The 24,124-nt window shown below is 37.3% G+C and overlaps 2 protein-coding genes across 3 annotated transcripts; both read left to right on the forward strand.

Moving 5' to 3' along the window:
- dusp22b (dual specificity phosphatase 22b) lies at nucleotides 1–6,409 on the forward strand. The gene is made up of 7 exons (XM_041992732.1): nucleotides 1–24; nucleotides 344–377; nucleotides 451–533; nucleotides 1,210–1,259; nucleotides 3,058–3,132; nucleotides 5,254–5,425; nucleotides 5,544–6,409. Exons 1-7 carry the CDS (start codon nucleotides 4–6, stop codon nucleotides 5,682–5,684), a joined length of 576 nt encoding a protein of 191 aa, XP_041848666.1. The 5' UTR covers nucleotides 1–3; the 3' UTR covers nucleotides 5,685–6,409.
- A 257-nt stretch (nucleotides 6,410–6,666) lies between these two features.
- Nucleotides 6,667–14,829, forward strand: irf4a (interferon regulatory factor 4a). 2 transcript variants are annotated; one of them, XM_041993636.1, is made up of 9 exons: nucleotides 6,667–6,791; nucleotides 7,463–7,662; nucleotides 7,889–8,075; nucleotides 8,750–8,787; nucleotides 8,985–9,162; nucleotides 9,629–9,709; nucleotides 10,076–10,474; nucleotides 11,771–11,883; nucleotides 12,509–14,829. In XM_041993636.1, the coding sequence occupies exons 2-9, from the start codon at nucleotides 7,465–7,467 to the stop codon at nucleotides 12,656–12,658; spliced, it is 1,344 nt and encodes a 447-aa protein (XP_041849570.1). In that variant the 5' UTR covers nucleotides 6,667–6,791; nucleotides 7,463–7,464; the 3' UTR covers nucleotides 12,659–14,829. The 2 variants fall into 2 exon arrangements, with proteins under 2 accessions (XP_041849570.1, XP_041849569.1); XM_041993635.1 differs by having other exon boundaries at nucleotides 6,669–6,791; nucleotides 8,750–8,835.
- Nucleotides 14,830–24,124: the final 9,295 nt, after the last annotated feature.

Raw genomic sequence — 24,124 nt, forward strand, 5'->3', positions numbered from 1 at the left:
AGCATGGGTAATGGTATCAATAAGGTACGATTTTCATTTGCCCTGTGTATGGATGTTCTCGTTTGAGTGGTGTGGTTTAAGGATAGTGCTCAACGTTTTGGGATGTTGAGCATGATCAAAGTTTTTTTTGTGTGTCTCCCAGAGTTTTACATTGTAAGATAAGATGCCGATTTTATTTTCGCTTCTGAACTTATCAAGCCACATGATCTCGTTTAAATGTAAACAGTGGGCACTATTTCTAATGATCATTTTCGCTTTATAATCCAAATCAGCTGTTTGGCTTCCCAGCTGTTTTATGACCACATGTTTTGACAAAAACTGCAGTTTCTCTCTCTCCTCCTAGGTCCTTCCGGACTTATATTTGGGAAATTTTAAAGGTATGTCAAACTTTACTTTTGAACTTTACATATTTGCACATAATTACACTGGTGTTTTGTTTTATTATCTCAGATGCAAGAGATCGAGAGCAGCTTGCCAGAAACAACATCACACATATCCTAAGCATCCATGACAGTGCAGCTCCTATCCTGCAGGTGAGAAGCTCTTTGCTTTATGCTAACATCCCAGCTCACAGGTGGCCCTTACAAAAATTGTGCATGTTAAGTTTCTCTTTAGTCTTTAGGCAGAATCAGGAAGCAAAGGTAGCTGAAGAAACTGATTGGCTGTGGCCAGGCACAGCCTGTAGACCGGCCTGTCAGGTTATTCAGGAAGAAGTAATGTGGTTGTCATGAATTGTGCTTAATCTAGAGCAACAGATGTCATTCCTGAGGAAGTAAACACTAAGTAGGGGGCTTCTCATGTGATTCTTAGAGTATCATGAAGAATGCCAGTCAGCAGCACTGGTGTAGTCATTGTGCTTAGAGCTTGTGTGGGTGTCTGAGTAGGCCGTTGTTCTTGCTTCAGTCAGTGAGGACTGAGCAGCCTGTTTTCATTACTATTATTATGACTGTTTTACAATCTGGAGTTTCTCTTACAGGTAGAAATATAAAATCAGATGGTATCTAAAAGGAGTTGTGGAGAAATGCGACCACAGATTAGTTTAGAATTCTTCCGCATCCAGACTATTGTCATCCATTAGCAATGCATGGATACATTGAGGAGTCCAAAGTGTTTTGGTTTGTGAGGATTTTAACTACCCTCTGTGCACTGATTTGTGTTAAAAATGGCTAACTGACTGCTGACAGGTAACCGGTGTGCTTTGTCCAACAGGAGATGACCTATCTCTGCATTTCAGCTGCTGACTTGCCCACACAAAACCTGTAAGTATCAAAATGTGCAGCATAGCAACACAGCACACAATGAAAAGCTGATTCTATGAGAGAGAGAGAGAACCACATCCTCCTGATGCTGCACTGTATGGGCATCCAAGGTTAATTTTCTTCAAGCTAGTGTGTGAATTATATGCTTTCACAAACTCAACATTAACCCGTTAAGGCCCTACCCATGAAAAAATGGTAAGACAAGTCAAACTTTTTTAAAAATGAGGTCTTTATTCGGCCTTTTAACAAAAAAAAAAAAAAAAATGGGGGGGGGGGGGGGGGGGGGGGGGGGTGTATCTACCATTTATTACCATGTGATATATTAAAAATATTATAATATGGTTTTCTGCTTCTGGGTATCTATTAGGAGACAGAAGACAAATATCAGATTGTGTTCAACAGGATTTTGAGCAAAATTTATACCATGAATTGAAGCAAAATTTCTTAGAAAATGTATGTGACAAATATGTCACGTCGGGCTCTTATGGGTTAAACTGTAAACTCTTTCTTCCACATATACCACAGATACACAGCTGCAATCTGTTCCTGTTGAATATTTCTTACTTTGTCACAATAAGTGCAAAGAGATTGAAATTTAGGCTTGATGATCTTCAGTAGTTTCTCCTCTGTAATGATACCAACTGGTGTTCTATTATGCATTGTTGCCCGATTAATCATCTTTACAACAAGGCATAACTTGTAAGGTTTCTGTATCTGTGAATGAATAACACAGCTAATTGTGTAGGTAGTACCTTCAAAAAATGTGCTAAAATCCCCTGCAATATTCTCCTGATAATGTTCACTCCTGTTTTAAAATCCTACTGCTGCCAAATGCGTGCCAGGTGTATGACTGACACCTAGTTGGCACCTAAATGATAGTCAGATTTATCAAAATAAGATTCTGGAGCCAGAGGCAATCCTGTATCTCCAGAATCTGGAACCTAACTGCATCCTCGGGATGATAATGCTCTCCCCAACAGAACCAGGGTCATTACAGGCTAGCTCCGGAATTGGGGAGTAGAGAGGGTGGAATGGCCTGCTGTGAGTCAGTTTTGTGGTGCTGTACATGCTAGCCAGAGTGACCAACACAACTGTCAGCAACTCCTGTTTAGTTGAATGCCACCAAGCTGGCGACCAGTATGAAAAGAAAATGCCAAGCGGCTGCTGCTGCATATGTCTCTTCCACATAGTAAGTATGGTATTAATAAAGTGTAAAAAGTGTCAATATGTGTTGTCTTTTCATTATTACTGTGTGAGAGTTCAATCATTTAGTCCAGCAAAAAAAATCAAATGAGTGAATACCTACAGGAGAAGCAGGGGATTTTGGCACATTTTGGGGGGGCACTATCCACAAATTTAGCTGTGTTGTTCATTCCAAAGACACCTGGTCCTTACAATTTCTACCTCATTGTAAAGATGACTAATTAAGCTTTCCAACAATGTATAATACAACACCATTTGATATTAAAAAGGAGATTTAATTGACCAAACACCTTTATTGACTTCTTCTCCCCTTTTACCGTTTTGGTAGAAAACACACTCTGATGGACGGCCCAGGATGAGGAGAGGTTTTTTTACAAGTCTTTAGTGGGAGATTACACCTGAATGGTCTAAAAAGGACAAACTCCACAGTAAAGCGGCACAATGTGTGCTCAACCAGTTATCTGCTAGATACATGTAGTAACAAGTAAAAACGAAATATCAGTTTTTATAGCAGATATTTCAGTTATGTCATACGCTCATTATGGTCTAATGTGGTCATAGTCTATTATAACAAGAATGTTCTTATCCTCTATAGGACTCAGCACTTTAAACAGAGCATAATGTTCATGCATGAGTCCCGCCTGAAAGGAGAAGGATGCCTTGTTCACTGGTGAGAACAAGATTGTTGTTGTATTTACTGTTAATTAGAATCAAGACTCACTCACACACGCTATCAAAACAGCAGACCCTATTGAAGTGACTCAAACATATATTTCCTTTGTATAATCACAAATGTGAATATGCAGTTTATGTAGATTAAAAAACTGAGATCACTGCATGAGTGCACAAGTGAAGCCATGTTTAGCTGCTGCAAAGTTGAGATTAAATGAAAAAGGAAGACCTATTCTTGAACTTCTCAAAACACAGTACAGTAACAAGTCTTACCGCACTGTTTGTGTAGTATAGTAGCTCACTATGTGTTCACACTGTAAAGTTATATTTGGCTTGACAAAGGTTCTTCTCAGAAATACATCTGGCTATTTTTAAGACCTGCAGTGACAAAGGTTACTCTACTGTACTTGATAGTTCTTGTAAGACTCATTCCAAAAGCCTGACTTTATTAAGCTATGCTGTTCAGTGTGTGTTTGTATTTATATTTACTCCTTACTTCTGCTATTTTACCATGCAATCTTATTTTAATTTTCATGTCACTTCCTGGTATTTTATTATTGTCATCTGTGAACAATGTTTAGTGGTTGTAGCTATAACTTGAAAACTTAGCTCAGGCAAGTTTTTGAGCTTTACTCCTACATGTGAGTTTATAATCTTATCCTTGATCACAAAACTTGATTATCTTCCAGCTTTCCTATATCTGATCTTATTTTGAAATGAGGATGAGCAGTAATTAAGTATTTGTGTTCTTGCTAATGTAAGAATTTAACTTTTATTACAGCATATTGTCATTTGCATTATTATACACATACTGACTACTCAGAGCAGTTACTGACTGAATATGACATGTACGTTTCTTAAGCCAAGATAAAGTGTTGACATATGCAGAATATAGCTGCTGTTAACTGAGACAACCATATCCATGTCCAACTTGTTGCCATCCAACTACCAACAAGCATCTGTCAGTACTGAAGCTACTTCTTTTAAACTCCTCTCACAGTCTTCATAAGGTAAAGAACCCCTTAGATAAACAGCTAATTTCTCCTTCAGATCTCTATTTATCTACCAAAAGATTTGATGCACGTCTTGTAATAAACTTATGCTTGTTGGACCATAAACATGTTGTTGGCTGTCATCCTCACTCATCTGGCATCTGGGAGCATTACATGAATTAAAAAAATGTGTTTATTTATATTCAAATCAGCCAATTGTTAAGCAGTGATAGTTTTTCACATTTTGAATGAATAAATCAGAAATATATTAAGTTGATCCAGTGCGCTTTTTTTCTTTCTTTGCATTTAGTAATTCACACTAAAAGATCTGTCTAATCATTCTCTAAACCTGCTTATTCCAATTCAGGGTCACGGGTGGCTGGAAATTGTCCCAGCAGCTATTATGGACTGGTGACATGTCACCAGTCCATCACAGAAAGAAAAACAGCTATTCATGCTGTCTCCTGGGGAGAATTTAGAAACACTAATTAACCTAGCAAGCATGTTTTTTTGGACTCTGGGAGGAAGCCGGGGCACCTGGAAAGAGCCCTCACATGGACAGGGAAAATGTTTCAACTCCACACAGAAAGGCCCCAGCTGAGGTTTAAACCAGGAACCTTCTTGCTTTGAGGCAACTGTGCTAACTACCTCAACACTGTGCAGCCCCTACAAGACAATAACAACAATAAAACACAAAAGAAGAAATTAGGGGCTCCAAGGATCCATTTGTTCAGGATTTAGCTACAAACTACATCATATTTATCATATCGTCTCTCATTACTCACTACTCTTCTCTCCCCAACGTGTTAAACTTGATCCTTTTTTTCCTGATCAAATTTTTGCAAAGCGTTTGATTAATACTTATCAAGTTTGTTGGATTTCAGTTCAAATAGCACTCAGCTTTGTGTGGAATAATTAAAATTTTACTGTAAATTCTTTTTTTTTTCTATAAAAAGATCTTTTATACCTTGAAATTAAATAGATAAAAAAATCCATAAAATTAACTACCACTCTGTTCCTAAAGTTTTTATTATTTATTTATTTATTACAGTTGTTAAATCTGAAACAAGAGTAATAAAGGTTTGAATTTTTTTCTTTTAATTATAGTTTTCCTTCTTTTTGTTAAGTTTGGCAGGAGTGTCCCGTAGTGTCACTCTGGTGGTGGCTTACATCATGACGGTGACAGGACTGGGCTGGCAGGAGGTGCTGGCTGCTGTGAAAGTGGTCCGGCCCTGCGCTGGCCCCAATCTGGGCTTTCAGCGGCAGCTGCAAGAGTTTGAGGCTACTCAAGTTAAACAGGTCAGTCATGTGAAATGGAGAGAATTTATTTAAATATGTTGAGTAGACTTTAACAGTGCATCATTTGAATGCTAGATGTTTGACATAAACCCACTAAGTGCTTACTTTTCCCCTTAAGTTCAGAGAATGGCTACAAAAGAAATATAAGGATAACCCCTTCAATGATGAGGCTGATATACAAGACTTGCTTGCCAGAGCGCCTAAAAGCAGTGGTGAGGAAGTAGAAAAACATGCCTCTACCCTGCCTGGAGGAATATGATCGGACCTGTTGATGGGATCCTCTGCAACAGCCTGATGGATTGTGAGATGCTGACATATTCTGGACCTGTATGGAAGTCAATTGTGCTCCAGAGCAGACCGATGTCTGGATGTTTGTTGCAGTGAATAATTCTCTAAATATCAAGGACATAAATCGTGGACTATATGACAGATATGTACAGTGCTTATACATTTTTAGCATTTGTTGATACTGTTTCAAGTGTTGTTTTTAACTTATGAATGTTTGTTTTTCACTATGTCGCTACAATTGAATTGCTAAATTAAAGGAGCAAACACAAGTGCCTTGTGAGTGTTGGTTGGTGGGCTGTCATGTTGAAGGTGATAAGACACACACTGTGCTCAGTTTATTGCTGTTTCCTGGTTCTCTTCCTGTTTGTCTTGTGCAAGGGAGGTCATGCATGGTGGCATGAAAAACATCAAGATGGTGTTCTTTTATCAATCTTTTGGCTAAACTGTCTTTGGAAGCTCTGAAACAAAACAATAAAAACAGCTACAAAAAGCAAAACAAAACAAAAAGTGACAAAACAAGAAATTCAAATGAAAAATAATCAGGGTTTACATATGTAGTGAAGTGTCACGTGCAGTAGACCTGTCAGTACTCACAAAGAAAGCTGGGTGTTGTACAAAGTAACCACTGGAGGGCAGTATTATTAACAAATTACTTAAAAATAAGTATTTTCTAAACTTAATTATATGTATATTTCTGACAGAGTAGGGCTTTCAAATACTTTTTTCCCCCTCTCGTTTTACAGATGTTTTCAGTGAGCAGTTCTGTCAGTGGAAATTCAGATGGACTTGCAGGCTCCTTGAAAAATAATAAACATGTTTGGGGATATTTCTGTGGTGGTACAGGTAGTTGTTCCATTCCATCCAGCTATTCACTCAGGGTGTCACTAGAGGGATTCCCCATTGCGCTGCGTGGGCGCCTAGTTTCACAGAAATGAATGTGTGATCACTGTGCATCTACACTTGTACTTCGCAGAGCTTGAGAGGCTCCTCCCTTTAAAATCAAGATGTGATAAGTTTAAGAATAACCACCCAGACAGGCTCTAAACAGATTGCAGCGGTGGACCTTACACATGCAAAGGTAAGCAGCAGCAGCTCAACTGAAACTATTTATTGAACACCAGAATTTACTTTTTGAAAACTTTATAAAGTTATTTTTTTATTATTTTTTTAATGCACAAGTATCGGTATCAGTTTTGGTGGATAAACTCCTAAAATAAATAATTTTGCAATTATATGTTAGTCAGTTGCATTTCCTGAATTATAACATTTTTCTACCAACTAACTAGTAGTAATTGTGTTTAAATCTTTAATATCAATGGCATTTTTTTTATTTTATATATATATATATATATATATATATATATATATATATATATATATATATATATATATATATATATGTATATATGTGCATCTCAAATGAGTCATAGTTATTTCCGGACGTAATGACTTCTCACATCAGCTCCAGCTAGTATGTTTTTTTTTACAATGTACATGAGAATCCCCAAAAGTGTAAGAATCATGGCTTTATGTCTTGGTAGTATGTATTAAAAACAGGCTGCAGATGAGAAACTGCATAGTGCTCAAGCAACTCATTAGCTTTGTAATTCTTTTATTTATAAAGCAAATTGCATTTGGGGGGGAAAAAAACAAGACTTATTGTTAAATATATATATATATATATTTAACAATAAGTCTCGTATATATATATATATATACACCTTTTTTGACTATATTTTGCTTTTGCAGAGATGAACCTGGATGAGGATAGTGGCCTGTCAGTTGGTTGCGGCAATGGCAAACTGAGACAGTGGCTGATAGATCAGATTGACAGCAGGAGATATTCCGGCCTGGTGTGGGAAAATGATGAAAAATCCATCTTTAGGATTCCATGGAAACATGCAGGAAAACAAGACTACAACAGAGAGGAGGATGCTGCACTCTTCAAAGTCAGATCATCTCATTCTCTATCCACATTATCTAACAAATGCAAATATAAAATGCACATTAGTTATTTTGGAATTGTCAAAAGCTAAATGAGTTGATTGCATTTTGAAAATTTCTCTTAAAGTTTTATTTTTTTTTCTTTTTGTGAAATTTATTAACTTGACAATTATCTAACCTGGTAAGTCATGACAAAAGAGGAAGTTAAAAAAAAATCAAATATTGTTTCAGGCATGGGCCGTGTTTAAGGGGAAATATAAGGAAGGTGTTGACAAACCAGATCCCCCCACATGGAAAACCAGACTACGCTGTGCCCTTAACAAAAGCAATGATTTTGATGAAATTGTGGAAAGAAGTCAGCTGGACATCTCAGAGCCATACAAAGTTTATAGAATCATTCCAGAGGGAGCCAAAAGGGGTGAGTGTTAATTGTTGTCAATGCAAGACTCGATTGATGACACATAGCCTAGTTTTATGAGGGGAGCAAAAATGTAATGAGAGAAATGATTCATGTTCATAAAAAGCAAAGTGTGCTGCAAACTTCTGCAACTGCAATAAGTTACCTGCATTTGCCAAATACTGCTGCTTTTCACACAGCTCCCTTACACTGTTTCTAGACTATTGGTAATTTTTTTTTTTACATTTGCACCACTGTTGTTGATTCTGATGAGGCAGGAAGCACAAAGGAAGCCAAAGCATGAACCAAAAAGGCCGTAGTGCTTTTTTTAGAGGGCTTCGGTTACTAAGAGCAAAGTGCACACAACATAACCATACGACTTCAGCTTTGCATAACTAAGTCTGCCATCATACAACAGTTTTTGTTACACTAGAGCAGTTTTTGCTTTCGGGATCAACAATACTCAAAGTGAACAACGTCTAGATATACATAGTTGTCTGTTGCACTTGCCATGCAAGCTGCTCTCAAATTAAAATATCACAACTTAAAAAAAGTGTGTCATTCAAAGTGTGAACCTCACAAAGTGCAAGATTTTAATTCCCAATGTGTTTGCTACCTCATAGTTAACTATTTAATCTGCAATTTAAAACCAAAAAAGATCTGACAGATACCCTTCTGCTTTTGAATGTTTACAGGAATGAAGATGAGCGTTATGGAGGAGACATCATCACAAGTCAGTGCCATCAGTTTTATTCCTCCATATACATCGCTGCACAACCAGGTCAGCAGATTTTGAAGCTGCTGTATCATCAGCTAAGCCTAAACCATAAATACTAAAGATAAAGAAAAGATAAAAAAAGAAGTGTGGGAGGGTGAGGTATTAGTTTAATTACATTTCTCTGGGTGACCACTGTTGTACTCCCTCCTCAGATACCCAGTTTTGTGGTTTCTCAGGACAGAAGGGACTGGAGAGATTACCACGCACCATCAGAACAGCAGTCTCTTTCCACTACACATCACCATGGGCCACATACAGAGCTGCAGTACAGTCAGTGCCACTACCCACCATCTATCAGCCGAGCTTGGCCTGCATCACACTCAGAAAATGGTGAGATCTTTACCATTTATTGTTTGTTGATACAGCACTGAAAATTTGTACTGGTGGTTATCTGTTTATTGACAGTTTGAATAGTCAAGTAAATTAAAATGTCAACAGCCATTATAATGCACCAACCTATGATCTTCAAATCTGAAGTGGAGTATAGACAGGGTTGTTGTTTTAAAGCAATTAAAAATTAAGCTAAAGAAAGTTTTTAACAAAACTGAATGTTATTTACTTCCTTTAAAATCTAATCTATTAATTTCTTCCATTCGTGCACAAATAAAATCTTGGTTGCAAATATGGTGTTTTTTAAAAAATGTTGTACATTCCTTAGAATTGCTTTGAGATAACAAATAAAATGCTTTAAAGTAGATAAAAAAATTCTCATTTCTACAAGAAATGAGGATGTGTAAGGATCTTTTACATTTCCATATTTTCACATGCATTAATGTATTCCTATTTTTCATTGCAGGTTTTCAGCTCTCATTCCACACCTACTTTTCAGAGTCTCAACCACCTATGTATTCGATGGATCACAACCATGTCATAACAGGTTAAAACAGTTCTGGCACACTAACATAGATATATCCTGCTTTGCAGTAGCATGAACTCTTAGACTTGTTTTTAAATGTTAGCTATTTTGAATTTATTTGCATTTACCACCTCATACGACAGCTACTTCCCTATTCTGAAACCCAGAGCAGCAGAACATTACATTAAATAGTTTTTTTAATTTATCTCATGTTCATAGATTAAAAGAAGAAAGTGAAGAAGAGCTAGAATCATAATGGCATAGAGACAAGTTATGTTTGAGCTTTAAGCATTTCAAACCCCCACCTGATGAAGCTCTGGCTCAGATTAAAATCCCTGTTGTTTTAGGAGATATCTAGGTCACTAAATGCTTGGCTCTTTCTTCCAGATTTCAGCCTCCATGTGTCCCTATACTACAGAGAATCACTGGTGAAAGAGGTAACCATCACCAGCCCAGAAGGTTGTCGAATCACCTCCTCCATCACATCCTCTCCACCATCCTCCTCATCTTCTTCTCCTTGTCCAGAGGACAAGTTTCACAGTGGTGCGGAAGTTGTACTTTTCCCATTTCCGTACCCTGAGTCTCAGAGACAGGGTGCTGAAATGCTTCCAAACATATTGGAGAAGGGGGTGCTACTGTGGATGACAGCTGATGGGCTGTACGCCAAACGTCTGTGTCAGGGACGAGTATACTGGGAAGGACCTCTGGCTCAATATATGGATAAACCCAACAAGCTGGAGAAGGAGCAGACATGCAAACTGTTTGACACCCATCAGTTCCTTATCGGTAAGAACTAATATGTAACTGCATAATTCAGGGGTTGACACTGTAGTTGATTGTGCATTCAAACCAGTTCTTATCTGTGCAACCCAACACCAGACATTGTAAATTCATTTGAAAGAGCTGAAAAATGTGTACTGTCATGAATAACTAAATCGCTTAAGGTTGGCATCAAAGTGACTTGTACAAACTTTGATTGTACTTGGGAAGTTGAATAGAGTAATGCTACATCTAAGTATGTAGTTAAATGTACCCAATTTGGACTTCTTTATGTTCTGTAAGTAAATGTAAGGAATGTCAGGAAATTTAATGAGCCGATTCCAGTTTTTTTGTGGAAGGAAATTAAGGCCAATGTTAAAATAAAAATAAATTAATTGGTAATAAAGCAAACAAAGCTGGTTTTACACTATACATATTGATGAATATTTTATGAATTTTATGAATTTATTTTTTAAGACAATTCTTTTCCACTTTTCAATTAAGCTGTTTCACTGAAAGGGGTACCCAAGTACAGTCCTCAAGATCTACTATCATGCAGCTTTTAGATGCAGCTCTCATCCGTATGTCATTCAGCTCTGCAGAGGGCTGGTAACAAGCCGTTGGTTTGATTCAGGTGTGTTGGAGAAGGGATGCATCTAAAAGTTGCAGGATAGTAGATCTCAAGGACTGGACTCAGGCACCCCGGGTCTAAAGGCACACAATCTTAAGTTAAGGGTTTAGACTTTACTGAAGTATAAAAATTTCTATGTGTCTTTGTCATTGAAAAAGTTTGTTGTTGAAACGAATTGCTTTGCAACTTACTGCTCACTAATTTTCAAAAGAAATGAAAATAAATAATGCAATAATGCAGCTTCAGCCATTTACAATAAGACAGTGGTTGTGTCATATTTCTAGGCTAATAGCTGTGATAACAAGGTGACAATGATGAAAGAAAGGCTGCTGGTGCTTTCGTTGGGCAAGTCCCTCTCTCAGAATTCAGGTGCATCAAAGAAGGCCCTCATCTTCTCAGCGGGGGCTAAAGTGTGTGGAGTCCCCACCCACCTCCTGTGGTCCACCACACTGCATGACAAGATACTGTTTTCTGTGCCATTTTGTATTCAATTTCCATCATTCTTGTGTAATTTCCAGAAAAGTCATGAAGACTGAGGAAAAGGTCATGTGAGCAAAATGAGATGTTAAACGTTATGTACAATGCCTACTCAAATGTGACATTGCTGTGCATTCTTTAACTCATTTATAAAGGGTTTTTAATGATAATGCAACATCTTTTTTGTTTACCCCATTCTGCTCTTCACTTCTCAGACCTACAAGATTTTGCCAATAATGGTCGTCATCTGCCACGGCACCAGGTTGTGCTATGTTTTGGAGACGAGTATCCAGACCCACAACGTCCGAAAAAGATGATCACAGCACAGGTAACCACACACTACAAAAATTCCTCTGGTAAATGAATGCAATTTTTTTTGCAATTCTTAGGCAATGATTTTTTTTTTAAATTGTAAATTATGTCTGCAATTGATTTATAAAGAAGATTCATTTTGCAGTATTTTCCATTTAGTTTAAAATGACTGAAACTAAAATGAGAGGACTTGCTCATAGATGCATGCATTAGAGAAAGCCAAAGCTAACTATTTTTCCTTGTTTTATATATGTAACTGACAAATATGAATGTTTATAAACATTCATGTTTATATATTTAGTTTATAAGTCAATAAATCAATTATCCCTGCATTAATTTTAATTATGGAGGTAAATATCTAAGCTCAAACTGGCATAACTGGTCAGTCTCAGTGAAAATCGACTAATCTTAGTAATAGAGTACTGAATTAATTAAATCTCGATTGCATGTAATTCATGAATGAACCACAATTGCATTATTTGCACATTTGGATCTAAAATTATAATATTTTTGGAAACAGCTTGAGAATTAGTAACATTAAGGTTTATGTTTTCTTTAGCTGTCTTTCATATTATACTGGACACAGTGGGATAAATAAATTCAACACACATATTTCATACTCAGATATAATTTCATTTTAGGTGGAACCAGTGTTTGCCAAGAAAATGGTGTACCTTTACCAGCAGAACACTGGTCACTACCTGCGGACCTATGATCACATCCAGGAGCAGAACATCTCTCCAACAGTTGACTATGCTGCTCAGAGACCTCTGCAGCATATTCAGGAGTAACAAGCAAGAGGTCATGAATGTGGATGTAAAGCTGTGACCTTTTTATCACACCATTTTACTGCAGTTCTGTGTACTGTAAATGGTAGTATTGAGGTGTAGAGATGGGGAAGACCCACACATTTTTTACCTTCACATCTACACATGTCAGAGTTTGTTTGTATCTATGGAGTCAGGGGCCTTTTTTTCTTTCTTCTTTCTTCTCTTTTTTCTCTACAAGTATTATTGTGACAGTGTGAAGGATGCGGTTTGAGGGTGGGGGAGATGAGGGGAGCAGAGGGCAAACTGAGACAGGAAGTACTAGCACAGGTGCACAGGAAGAATGGCCCCTAAGACAAACACTGATAGTCAAAGATATAAACCAGCCTCAATGAATATATTTTATTCCCAGGTAACATTTAATAGTGTAACTCTTACACTCACACAGTGGCGCTGTAGACAGCACACCATTTCACCATTTTCATGCAGCTGGTTATGTGGTTTGAAACATACATATTCAGTGCAACATCTGTTTAGGACCCTCATTAGTCACTAGTTTATTTTTCTAGTTCTTCCTTATATCTGCATAATTTGTTTACTTTGTGACTTTTTTGTTTTTTATTCAGGAAGTATTTTTTTTTTAATATATGAAAACCCATTTTGATTGAAGTGTGTGGAGATAAAACCTCTGATTATAGTTTATTACTATTTGTGTTAAATGCTCAAAAAAAAAAAAAAAAAAAGAGTGGCATGAAGCATATTATCAAAGAGGTTGTTCAAGCACTGTGTGTGACTGTTAAAAACCTCAACGTAACTGGGCTGAGGCATGTTGACTGGAAAAATCACACTCATCCTGTAACTTACAGGGAAATGATACCTGTTCCCCTGAACAGACCTGAAACTAGTGGCCTCACAAGTGGGAAGGAAAACTACCTCTACGGTCAGCATGCAGATCCAGGCAGGACTGAGTTCTTTGCATCTTGCATGAGATACTCATAGAGGCTCACGCTCCGGATACAATGTCCAGCAAAAGCTAACCAGCACAAAACTAGAAGCACAGGATCCTAAAATAACTATGTTTGAATACCTTATGATCCTGAAGTCCTTAATACTTAAGTAGGATTGATGGAGGTTTGTTGTTTTTGCTCTGTGTCCAGAGTTTCAATCTTTGCAGTTACTTCCCTCACACTTAAACCACATCACTTTCTCAGAGTCTTACCAAAATCACAGGCAGGAATGAATTTAGTCATTTTCTCTCTTTATGAATAAGTAATGCTTTTTACCTTCATATTCACTTAGCAAACTCTTGGATTCTCTGATGATTTTGTTTCAAGTTGATTCTCAGTCAAAATCAGTCTGCTGAATGTACATTATGCTGTTATGATATACACTGTGAACCTGTGTGTGTGTGTGTGTGTGTGTGTGTGTGTGTAGCAAAGTAACAAATATGTGCATGTGAGTGGGTGGATATGTGGTTTTGGTATTACTGTTATCAGGAATTGACATTTATGGACTCAGGATAAAACATGTGACTCCCCCACCTACATCAGTGACTCAAACACAGACACGCACACCCATCTCACATTTCAGTTTACAGTTACAGTAAAGAAAAACTACAGAGGAAATCAAAAAGTCATATTTGTCATTGTAAGTGGTTTTAAAGACCATATGTTTACCATTTGTAATATAAAATGGAATTTGAGATTTATGTTACATAAAAGTTATCTAATATTTATTATGCTTATTTTATCTTTGAGCCTGCCTCATTTGCAAGCAAAGGGAAGAAGAATGAGAGTCATATTTGGTTAGAAAAATATTTTTTTCTTTGTAAAGAGAGAGAAAAGAAAAGAAAAGGAAAAAAAAATACATTCACACATTTGCCATGGTGTTTCCCCCTCTACAGGAAGCCACATCATTTGTACTCAGACTTCAGTTTTTCCGCCTCTCTGAGCCGTTACTCTAAGTGACATTGTCTGTGTCCATAGCTTGAAGCTCTGAGGAAGACATTTTAGTCAACTTTTACTCCTATAACATGTCTCAAAAAGAGTTTACAGAGAAAAGAAACCATCAATGTCATATAAACGTTTTCCAAAAAGAAAGTGATTGTGTTGGTTTTGTATTTACATAATGGCTGTGGATTTTGGCTGAATTGACTGGCTTGTATTGAAATGAAATACATTATACTTTCTGCTGTATAAAGTATGCAATCTGTTTTTTACTTCTAGACTTTCCTCAGTACAGAATTTTTATCTGTGTGTAGAAAGGGGTTAAGATTTAATAAAACAAGAAGACTCAATAAAAAAAAAAGATCTAGAAGAATAAGCAATTGCAAAACTACATTTCAGTCTTTCCTTCAGGAATCATCTTAATTTTGAGCGGTTTCAACAGAAGTATTTATATTTGTCCCACTTACGTTTATCAAATTTTCAGTGACATCTTGTACTAGATTGTGTCCAAAATAGTTGTGATTTATTTCCCATTTATTTCTTGTGACAAAATACACCAAGAGAATAACGAGCTTGTGTCAGGGTAAAAATTAAGCAATTCTTTGCTGACATCTACTGGTTCTTAAAGCTTTGAGAACACGAGGCTGTTATTAGAGCATGTTGAGTGCAACACAATGAATTAAGGAAATCACTAAAAGATATCCAGTTTTTCCTTCAACAAAAAAACAGACAATTTACTCTGTAAATCAAAAATAAGGGCTTAAAAAAATTGTGTCTATTATTATTATTATAATTATTATTATTATCCGCAGTTAGTTGGATTAGTTTCCAGTGAGGCTTGAACTCTGCCAAGGCTGCACTTTATGACTAATTCTGTTCATTACTTTTGTGGACAGTTCAGCCAAAGTGTTGAGGGAATCTGCTTGGTGGTCTCAGGATTGGGTCACTGCTCTTTGCAGACGATGTGATTCTGTGCCGTGATCTCCAACTCTCCCTAGAGCAATTCACAGTGTGAAGTGGTTGGGATAAGAATCAGCACCTCCAAATCAAAGATTATGGTTGTTCACCGTAAAAGTGTGGAGTGTCCTCTCTGGGTCGGAAATAAGGTCCTACCCCAAGGGATGGAATTCAGTTATCTTGAGATCTTGTTCACGGGTGTGGGAAGAATGGAACCGGAGATCGACAAGTGGATCAGTGCAGCATCAGCAGTGATGCGGACTCTGATTCGGTCTGTTGTGGTGAAGAAGGAACGGTACAGAATGGCAAAGCTTTAACTTTACTGGTCAGTCTATGTTCTCACCCTGACCTATGGTCACAAGCTGTAGATAGTGACCAAAAGAACAAGATTGTGACTACAAGCGACCAAAAGGGTGAGAAACACAATCATCCATGAGGGGCTCAGAGTAGAGCTGTTGCTCCTCCACATCAAGAGAAATCCGATGAGGAGGTTTGGCCATCTGGTTTGGATGCCTCCTGGACACCTCCCTTATGAGTTGTTCTGACATCTGTCTGAGAGGTGCCCCGGGGAAGACCCAGGATGCGCTAGAGGGACTATATCTTCCAGCTGGTATGGGAATGTGATGGGAAGTCTGGGTTTCCTTTCTTAGGCAACTACTTCTGAGATCCGACCCCATAGTGGTAAGACAATGGACAATGAATGGATGGATAAAATAAACCTCATTTGCGTATTGCAGATCAAAATGTGAATACTTCCGTAGTGATTCTACATTGCACATGGATTTCTTGACCCTAGTGTGATTGTTTAGGGTCAGACTCCACTGATGACAGTCTTGTTTAACCCCTGGTTACTCTGCTTGATCCTGCAGACTGCTGAAATTAGGAAGATGTTTGACTCTTCCAAATGACCCTGAAAATCCATCAGTCCTCACCCACCCACTAACTGCTGAAGCCATGCTCTTAGGAAGTAATTGCTGATGGCCACAAATATGCTAATAAACTGTTGACAGATGATCATGTCAACATTTTGGAAAGGCAGAACACTGGAGTGACAGCAAAAACTGTAACTGGAAGGTGTGTGCTTTGTGTTATTCAACTGTCATTAAAGTGACATTAATTCTGTGCATTTGAGTTACAGGAAGCATGAACTACACCCATTACCAGACAGTAAAAACTTTATCAGCACAATTAATCAATCTGAATTGTTTTCAGATGTCTGTGTTTATGCAAGTGTCCTCAGAAAACAATACTCTCAACTCAATACATTACGATGGCAGGAAAGAAATAACAGTTGTCGGATAAGAAGCAGCAACATAATGGAAAACAGTCATCAGATGATTTCAGACAAGAGTGCAAACAGATAAGAATTGATAAGATGGACAATACTGTAAATTACCTTGCACTGATGCAAGAGCTGAAATGTCTGTTTAGTTTGGCTGGCAACTTTCAGGGAGTTTAGAGACAAACTATGTTATACTAAAATATCATTACACAAAGTAAGAAATGCTGCATTTTAACCTAATCTAGATTTTGCTCTAGATACACTGAATAAACAGTGAATGCCAAGATTTTAAAACTTAAACAAAGCTAAGTGACTGTGCATGGAGAAAAGTGTAGTAAGATGAATGGCCAGCAGGGAGTGACCTATCATCAGTTTGTTGTATGCTGTCTGTGGAATTGGAGGGAGTTGAGTTATGAACAATAAACAGCTGCACATTAGCGTGATTGGACTGGACTGCAGTGATCATATAATCACAAGCCTTTTGATCCAAGGAATGTAATGCTATTAACACATCTAAGACAAACATTCATCTCAACATACCAGCACGTTTGTAAATGTGATTTTGATGAATAAGCACTGTCATGTGGTGCTATCAGGATTCCTTCCATAACATTTCCTTTCAAATGCAAGACTTCTTAAAGATTTTCTGGCTTTTTTAAGCAGAGATGCTTTGCTTTGTGTATTAAATTACATAAAGACTCGGTGCTGACAGGGAGCAAGAAATGGTCAGAGTGACAGCTCATTGGCCTTATTGCGTGAGAGTGGGTCCAGTTGTTCTCAGACTCTGTGTGGTCTGGGTGTGTGGTCTCCAGCTGAAGGGCAAGGAGGAGTACGGTAGAGCTTTTTGAGTGCATACATATACTGTATATGTGGTGTGTGTTTACTTTATTCAAAGTTAGGTCCTGGCACTCTGTAGTCATGACTTGACTAGAAACCTGTTCCTTCCGCCACACAGCAGATCTGGTCTAAAACATAAACACACAATGCCATCACTATGACACAGCAAATCTAAGGATAGTTTTTGTGTCTTTTGTCTCTCCTGCTGGAGGTCGGGCTCTGGCAGTGCTCTTCTTGTTCCTCCTTGCACAAACGAGCAGATAGCGGTTACTGCTGCTGGGTTGTTGTCTTCTTAACACTGTGCTGAAAGACACAGCAAAACTTCTTGCGACAGTGCATACTGATGTGCCTGGATGAGCTGCACTACCTGAGAAACTTCAATGGGTTGCAGACACCGCCTCATGTTTATCTCTGAGGGCAGTGGCAAAATGCAAACTAGACAAGATGAAGACAGGGAAATGGTCTGTCGCCATCATCTGCAGGACAGTTCCTTTATAGGGGTTGTCTTGCTAATTGCCTCTCATTTCCACCTGTTGTCTGTTCCATTTGTAAAACAGTAGGTGGAATTGATTCACAATCAGTGTTGATTCCTAACAGGACAGATTGATATCCTAGAAGTGTGTTCCCTTTATTTGCTTTAGCAGTATATATATATATATATATATGTATATATATATATATATATATATATATATAAGATTAAGTTAAAATAAAATAAATAACCCTTTAAAAAAAGTTTCATATGACAGATTTTTTAGGAAAACACCTGTCAATATAGGCATGTAGTGAAGAAAACTAGACCTCATACACCCTCTGTCTATCTCCCTGTACACACACACACACACACACACACACACACACACACACACACACACACACACACACACACACACACTGAGCCACTGGACTGCTCTTTAACTCTACACTCTTCTCACTCTCCCACAGTGATCTCAGGGGAGAGCTTTGTAATGCAGCACTGCTGAGAACGCGCCATGAAAATATAAATACAACCTCACCGCATTTCAACCATGTAAATAAACAAGGCCACCCAAATTTCCAATTAGAGCCTGTGTTGAAGGCAGGAAATGGGGTAGACAAGAAGAGACCACACCTTCTTCACAATCCTCTGCTCCCAAAAGGAGTCCAGGTCCAGGTCCAGGTCCAGGTCAGAGACATGGGACAGTGGCAGCACAGTTAGAGAAGGAAAGTCAACAGTCTACTTATGGATGATTTTGCAAATCTAATTCCACTGTGCTCAACCTATCACTGAAGAACTGAACTCACAAGCTTCCACAAACTTTAGATAAGACATGGTGCAAATATCTATAAACTCACCATAATCTTGGTAATGCAGGAGAGATTTTTTTCGGGTCACATATCTTTATCTTTTCTTGTTCTTTAGTTTGAGAAATAAAGTTTTATGCCAGCTTGCCTTATCTGTACCATCAAGGTTATGAGGTGATTGCTATCTGGCTGAAATGAAGCATTCCCACTGTATTCCGCATCTTCTTAGAACAGTAAGGCACCAATGTTACGCAGCTAAATTCCGAGACCACCCGGGAGATGCGGTTCGGTTGTGAAAGGCGGACACAAGGTCCTTATTGTGATAAGAAAACCAAGCCCTTTTTAAAAAGAGATTGTGCTTCGATAGTGTCCCAAAGCTTGTCTGATATCTGCCAATCCAAATCTCCCCAAATCAGACTAATGCTCATTCTGGTCAATGCTTCAGCTCTGGTCAGTCTGCAAATGTCATGGGGCCTATTAGTCAACATAAACATACAACTTAGTCTAATTACCCGAGAGAGTCAAAGAGCTGTGTCATGAAAGTCACTTTCATTTCTAGATATGTGTAAGGGAGTTCACAACTATTCTTAATGGCTATAATTCAACCGGAAAGGGCAGAACACATTTAGATAAAGTCTAAAGGAACCATGCTGAGGTAATGATTTATCTCACACATGTATTTATGCTGAGCAGTTTATCAACCCTGGCATTGTGTCATGTTGAGCTGTCCTAGATGGCACCAACAGTATACAACAAAACGGTGTTTTTGGAGCAAATCCTCTTCCGTCCATCCCTCATTGTTCAGTGTTTATGTTTGATTGGTCTCTCGCTGCGGTGCCTCTTTCCTCACAGACTCCTGAACAGCCACACAGGAAACAGGCAGCATAAACACAGGGATAAGCAGATCCTCTCCTGCCCTGACTCTGAGCTGTAGAAGCCAAATGTAAACAGACTCAGATACCAACTAGTTATTTTGAAAATGGATGTAAAACTATATACCATCACTCAGAAAGAGATTTGACTGTTACCCAAAGAGAGACAGGCAGATTTAATAACTTGAGACAGCATTGCTTTCTTTTTTTACTTACATTAACAAGATGTTAAAGTAAGATTTCACAATATTTCACAAATATGTCATATATGTTTTTAATATTTTTTATGTTTTAATGCAAGAAAAGCTTGCTATATCAGTTAACCAATGTGTATTCTAATGTCAACATCTGTCAATCAGTGCTTAAAAACTACTAACAGCATAGCTAAAAAGAGCATAACTATAATAATTTTGAACTTATCTATCACCTCTGAATTTAATAGACAGCAAGTTCAAAGATATAAGAATTATGAGCAGAATCTAGGAGTCTATCAGACCAGAGTGTTGTGTTGTACAGTTCAGAATCTAGACTACACAGCTGGATACAGAATATGGGAATAGACAAAAAAAGGCAACATCAATCAAGTGGACTGCCCGATTACACTCTTTAAGGTGCAAAAATGAAAAGGACACACTGCTAACTGAACACTAATATTGACCTTCCATTAAATGAGACTTAAAGCTTTCTGACCTGCTTTAACGTTAAGACCACTGAATGCCCTTAGGGGGAATGTATTCTTAGAAGCAGCTCAGTGGTTTTAACAACCCTGGTTACAACAACACGCCACTGACTAGTACAGCCGGAAAACACCCCAGCATTGGATTAAACAGCCTGCTGAACATCAGGGAGAAAAACATCAAGGTGTACTTAGCTTGATATGTTCATTTGGTGTGTGATAATAAAGATTAGTGACAAGCTGGTCTGTTAATACAGAATGAATAGAGCTTTTGTGTGGTAGACTTGAGTTTTAATGTTGTTTATGTTAATCTAGTCTGGATTGGGAGATGGAATTGAAGCTGCTGGTGCAGTTACTACATGCAAAAAGTTGCCTAAATGAATTTACTCAAAACAAAATTTAGGGATTTTAAAAACAAGCTGGGCAAATGTAAATAGCATAATATTCTCTAGATATGTAATTGATTATATTATTTTGAATTTTATTGACCACCTTGAGTAGTGAAATATTCTTTTCTAAGATGAAGAGATAAAATTAGCTTCATTGACTACTTATTTAAAAAAAATATCAATATTTAATCACAAAGATTAAGTAAACAGTCACGTAAGTATCTATTTTATGTAACTTATGTAACATGTGGAAGAAAAAAATGGCTTGATAAACTTAATTTATCTTAACACAATAAACAAAATTTAAAAATTGTAATAAAGCAAACAAAATTGCTTGCCAGTGATTCACTGGCAGCTACAAAACACACTCTAAGTATAACAAAAAAACTTTTCTGACATTTCTAAGCTACATTGATTTGGCAGAGTCCATGAAGACCTATTTTTCTTTTGCCCATAAGGCTTCATGTAATCCGGCATCAAGCCACTGCTTGCATTTCCAGTTATGTATTATCTGCTATATTTGGTGTAGGAATATTATTAGTGCTTCTATCTTTTTTTTTTTTTTTTAAATCAAGGCAAGGGAAATTTATTTGTATAGAACACTTTATGTACAAGACAATAAAAAGTGCTTTACATAAAACATTACAGCAGGGTGCAGAAAGAAACACAAGTGCATTAAAAAATAAAAGATTAAAAGAAATAAAATTAACTAACTAAAAACAGAAAAAAGCTAAAATAAAATAGATAAAATGCAAGAAATAAAGTTCCAGTGTGGGGATAGACAATATTAAAACATGATTCCAGCTTAAAAGAAACATATGCAGATTTTGACTTCTAAATAAAAACTATTGAAATGCAGCAGAGAACAGGTGGGTCATTAACTTGGATTTAATCATCATATTTATCATCACATTAGAATGAGAAAATAAGAATGTACCAGAAAATTGAGAAATCACCAGCTTTATTTGGAAAGCTGTCATAATATATAGTACGTTTAATCTAGCTCCAGTATCGACCCAGAAAGACAGACAGACAGACAGATTTGTACTCACACACATATTCTGAACCACCATTTCTTGCCCAGCAGAGGGCATGTTTCAACACACTTACGTTACCAGGTTAACATATGACACAGTACAGATTGACCAACAAAAAAAAATTTTCTATGTATTTTTCTGTAGTAGTATTTAGAAAGTTTCCTGAATATTAAACAAACCATTTCCAATCCAATTTATTCATAAAGCATATTTAAAACAAACAGCATTGTACCAAAGTGCTGCAATAAAAAAATATAGGATTAAACAATAAAATATAAAATGCTAAAAAATATAATCTATTATATGAACATATGAATATAAATATACATATACACATGTTTAAACATCTATACTAAAATAAACATAGATGCATAAACAATCTAAATCACATAGAAAAAGCCAGTGAGAACAAGACTAAAAATAGACAGCAAAGTATAATTATAGTATAGATTAAATTGGTGTGGTGTTGCATTCTCAGTGGAGCAGATAGTATAATAACATAAATTTAAAAAAATCACACATAGTGACTGATTCTGTGAGGGAGGCTGCTGTGCCATTTCACGCATTGAGACCTTTGATCCTGCTACTGCTTCCTGCCTTGGTCTTCAACAAAGTTTATCTGCACACTACTGTATATAGTCACACCTCTTTCTTTGCTACTTAATTCTCATTTACATGAATTGGACCTCCAGAGTTGGCCTTTCGGGCCCATTTGCATAGTTTTTTTATTTCCTGAATATGTCTACTTTCTCCAACACCAAGTCATTACTTAAATGTTCTTTTCAAATTTCTCCACCCAGTTCACTTTAGATGTGTTAGAAATAGCTTGTTAACATACATATGTGCATCATCACACACACAAACTAACAGGTTCATCCATATGACACTCATTTGAGACGTTTCTTTTATGAAAATGGGGTTTGTATGACAAAAATACATAAGCTAACATTAACTTCTATGCTAAGTACAGAAAAAATGGTGTTTTAAAGTTTGTGAAGTCTTTTCTTGTGCTTTAATATCACCAATCTTTTGAAAATTAAATACGGGAAGATGTGGGAGAAAAAAAAATTATACTTGGTTACCATAAATCATAGCATGAAAGAGGAAATATTCTGAGGTCAACAGAAAAAAGATGATGATGCTCATCGATCTAGAACAGCTATACCCAAGTCCGGTACGCGAGATCTACTGTCCTGCAACTTTTAGATGCAACTCTTCTCCAACACACCTGAATCAAATAAATGCCTCATTACCAGGCCTCTGCATAGATGGATAACATGTGGATAAGGGGATTCAGCCATTGGATACAGATGTTTTGAAGAAGGGATGCATCTAAAAGTTGCAGGATAGTAGCTAGATCTCGAGGACTGGACTTGGGCTCCACTGGTCTAGAAAATGTTACAAAACCACCTCTGAAGAATTTAAAGTCCACAAATCCAAACTCAAACTGATTGTGTGCAGACAGAGGAAATTCAAAAGTGTTATTAAGAAGTATTTTTCTGCACCAGACTTTGTTTTTGCAACTTTCTTTATCTGTTATCAACTTTCCAGCTGCTATCATGATAAATGGGCATAACTACCTTCTCCTATAAATATGATGAAGAAAAAAAAGTTGTGAAGAAGTATGTTTGTTCCTGAAACATATGTTATGTAGATGCCTGGGTCTCTCTTTTTTCTGCATCTTTCTCTCAAATCTTTATATAACAATTATTTCACAGTTTTACTCACAATCATTCTTCATGCTTGTGATGTGAAATTGGAATAATAATATTTTTGAATCAGGCTATATAGAAATTCACTGGGTTGAAATGACCACAAAAGACATCAGGCACACATTTGTCAACTTAAGCTTTTTTAAGCAACTCCCTCTTGATGCAAAGGAAATGTTTGAATGGCTAATCATAGCCCTGCAGATGGTGAGAAACCATCCAAGAAAATTTAAATGAATTTTGCCAGAAATATAGGTTAATTACAGCATTGCATATTGTGCTTGTACTTGCAGCTGCTTCACTCTATAGTGTATGGCAGTAGTTCCCAACCTCAGGTCAGGGGTCCCCCAAGGAGCTCAGGGGGTCCCCCGCAGTGGTTCCCAGCATAGGGGGTCCCCCAAGGAGCCCAGGGGTCCCCCACAGTGGTTCCCAGCATTGGGGGTCCCCCAAGGAGCTCATGGGGTCCCCAAGGCTTTGAATGAACATTCAGAGCCATTGTGA

The sequence above is a fragment of the Melanotaenia boesemani genome, chromosome 8, assembly GCF_017639745.1.
Source record: "Melanotaenia boesemani isolate fMelBoe1 chromosome 8, fMelBoe1.pri, whole genome shotgun sequence".
Lineage (NCBI taxonomy): Eukaryota > Metazoa > Chordata > Actinopteri > Atheriniformes > Melanotaeniidae > Melanotaenia > Melanotaenia boesemani.

Bases quoted from the DNA above. Each gene is read 5' to 3' on its own strand.
- irf4a (XM_041993635.1), top strand. From the start codon at position 7,465: ATGAACCTGGATGAGGATAGTGGCCTGTCAGTTGGTTGCGGCAATGGC. The intron at 9,163-9,628 runs GTGAGATCTTTA...TTTTCATTGCAG, and splicing joins TGCATCACACTCAGAAAATG to GTTTTCAGCTCTCATTCCAC. The intron at 10,475-11,770 runs GTAAGAACTAAT...TTCACTTCTCAG, and splicing joins CACCCATCAGTTCCTTATCG to ACCTACAAGATTTTGCCAAT.
- dusp22b (XM_041992732.1), top strand. From the start codon at position 4: ATGGGTAATGGTATCAATAAG. The intron at 378-450 runs GTATGTCAAACT...TTATTATCTCAG, and splicing joins ATATTTGGGAAATTTTAAAG to ATGCAAGAGATCGAGAGCAG. The intron at 3,133-5,253 runs GTGAGAACAAGA...CTTTTTGTTAAG, and splicing joins GAAGGATGCCTTGTTCACTG to TTTGGCAGGAGTGTCCCGTA.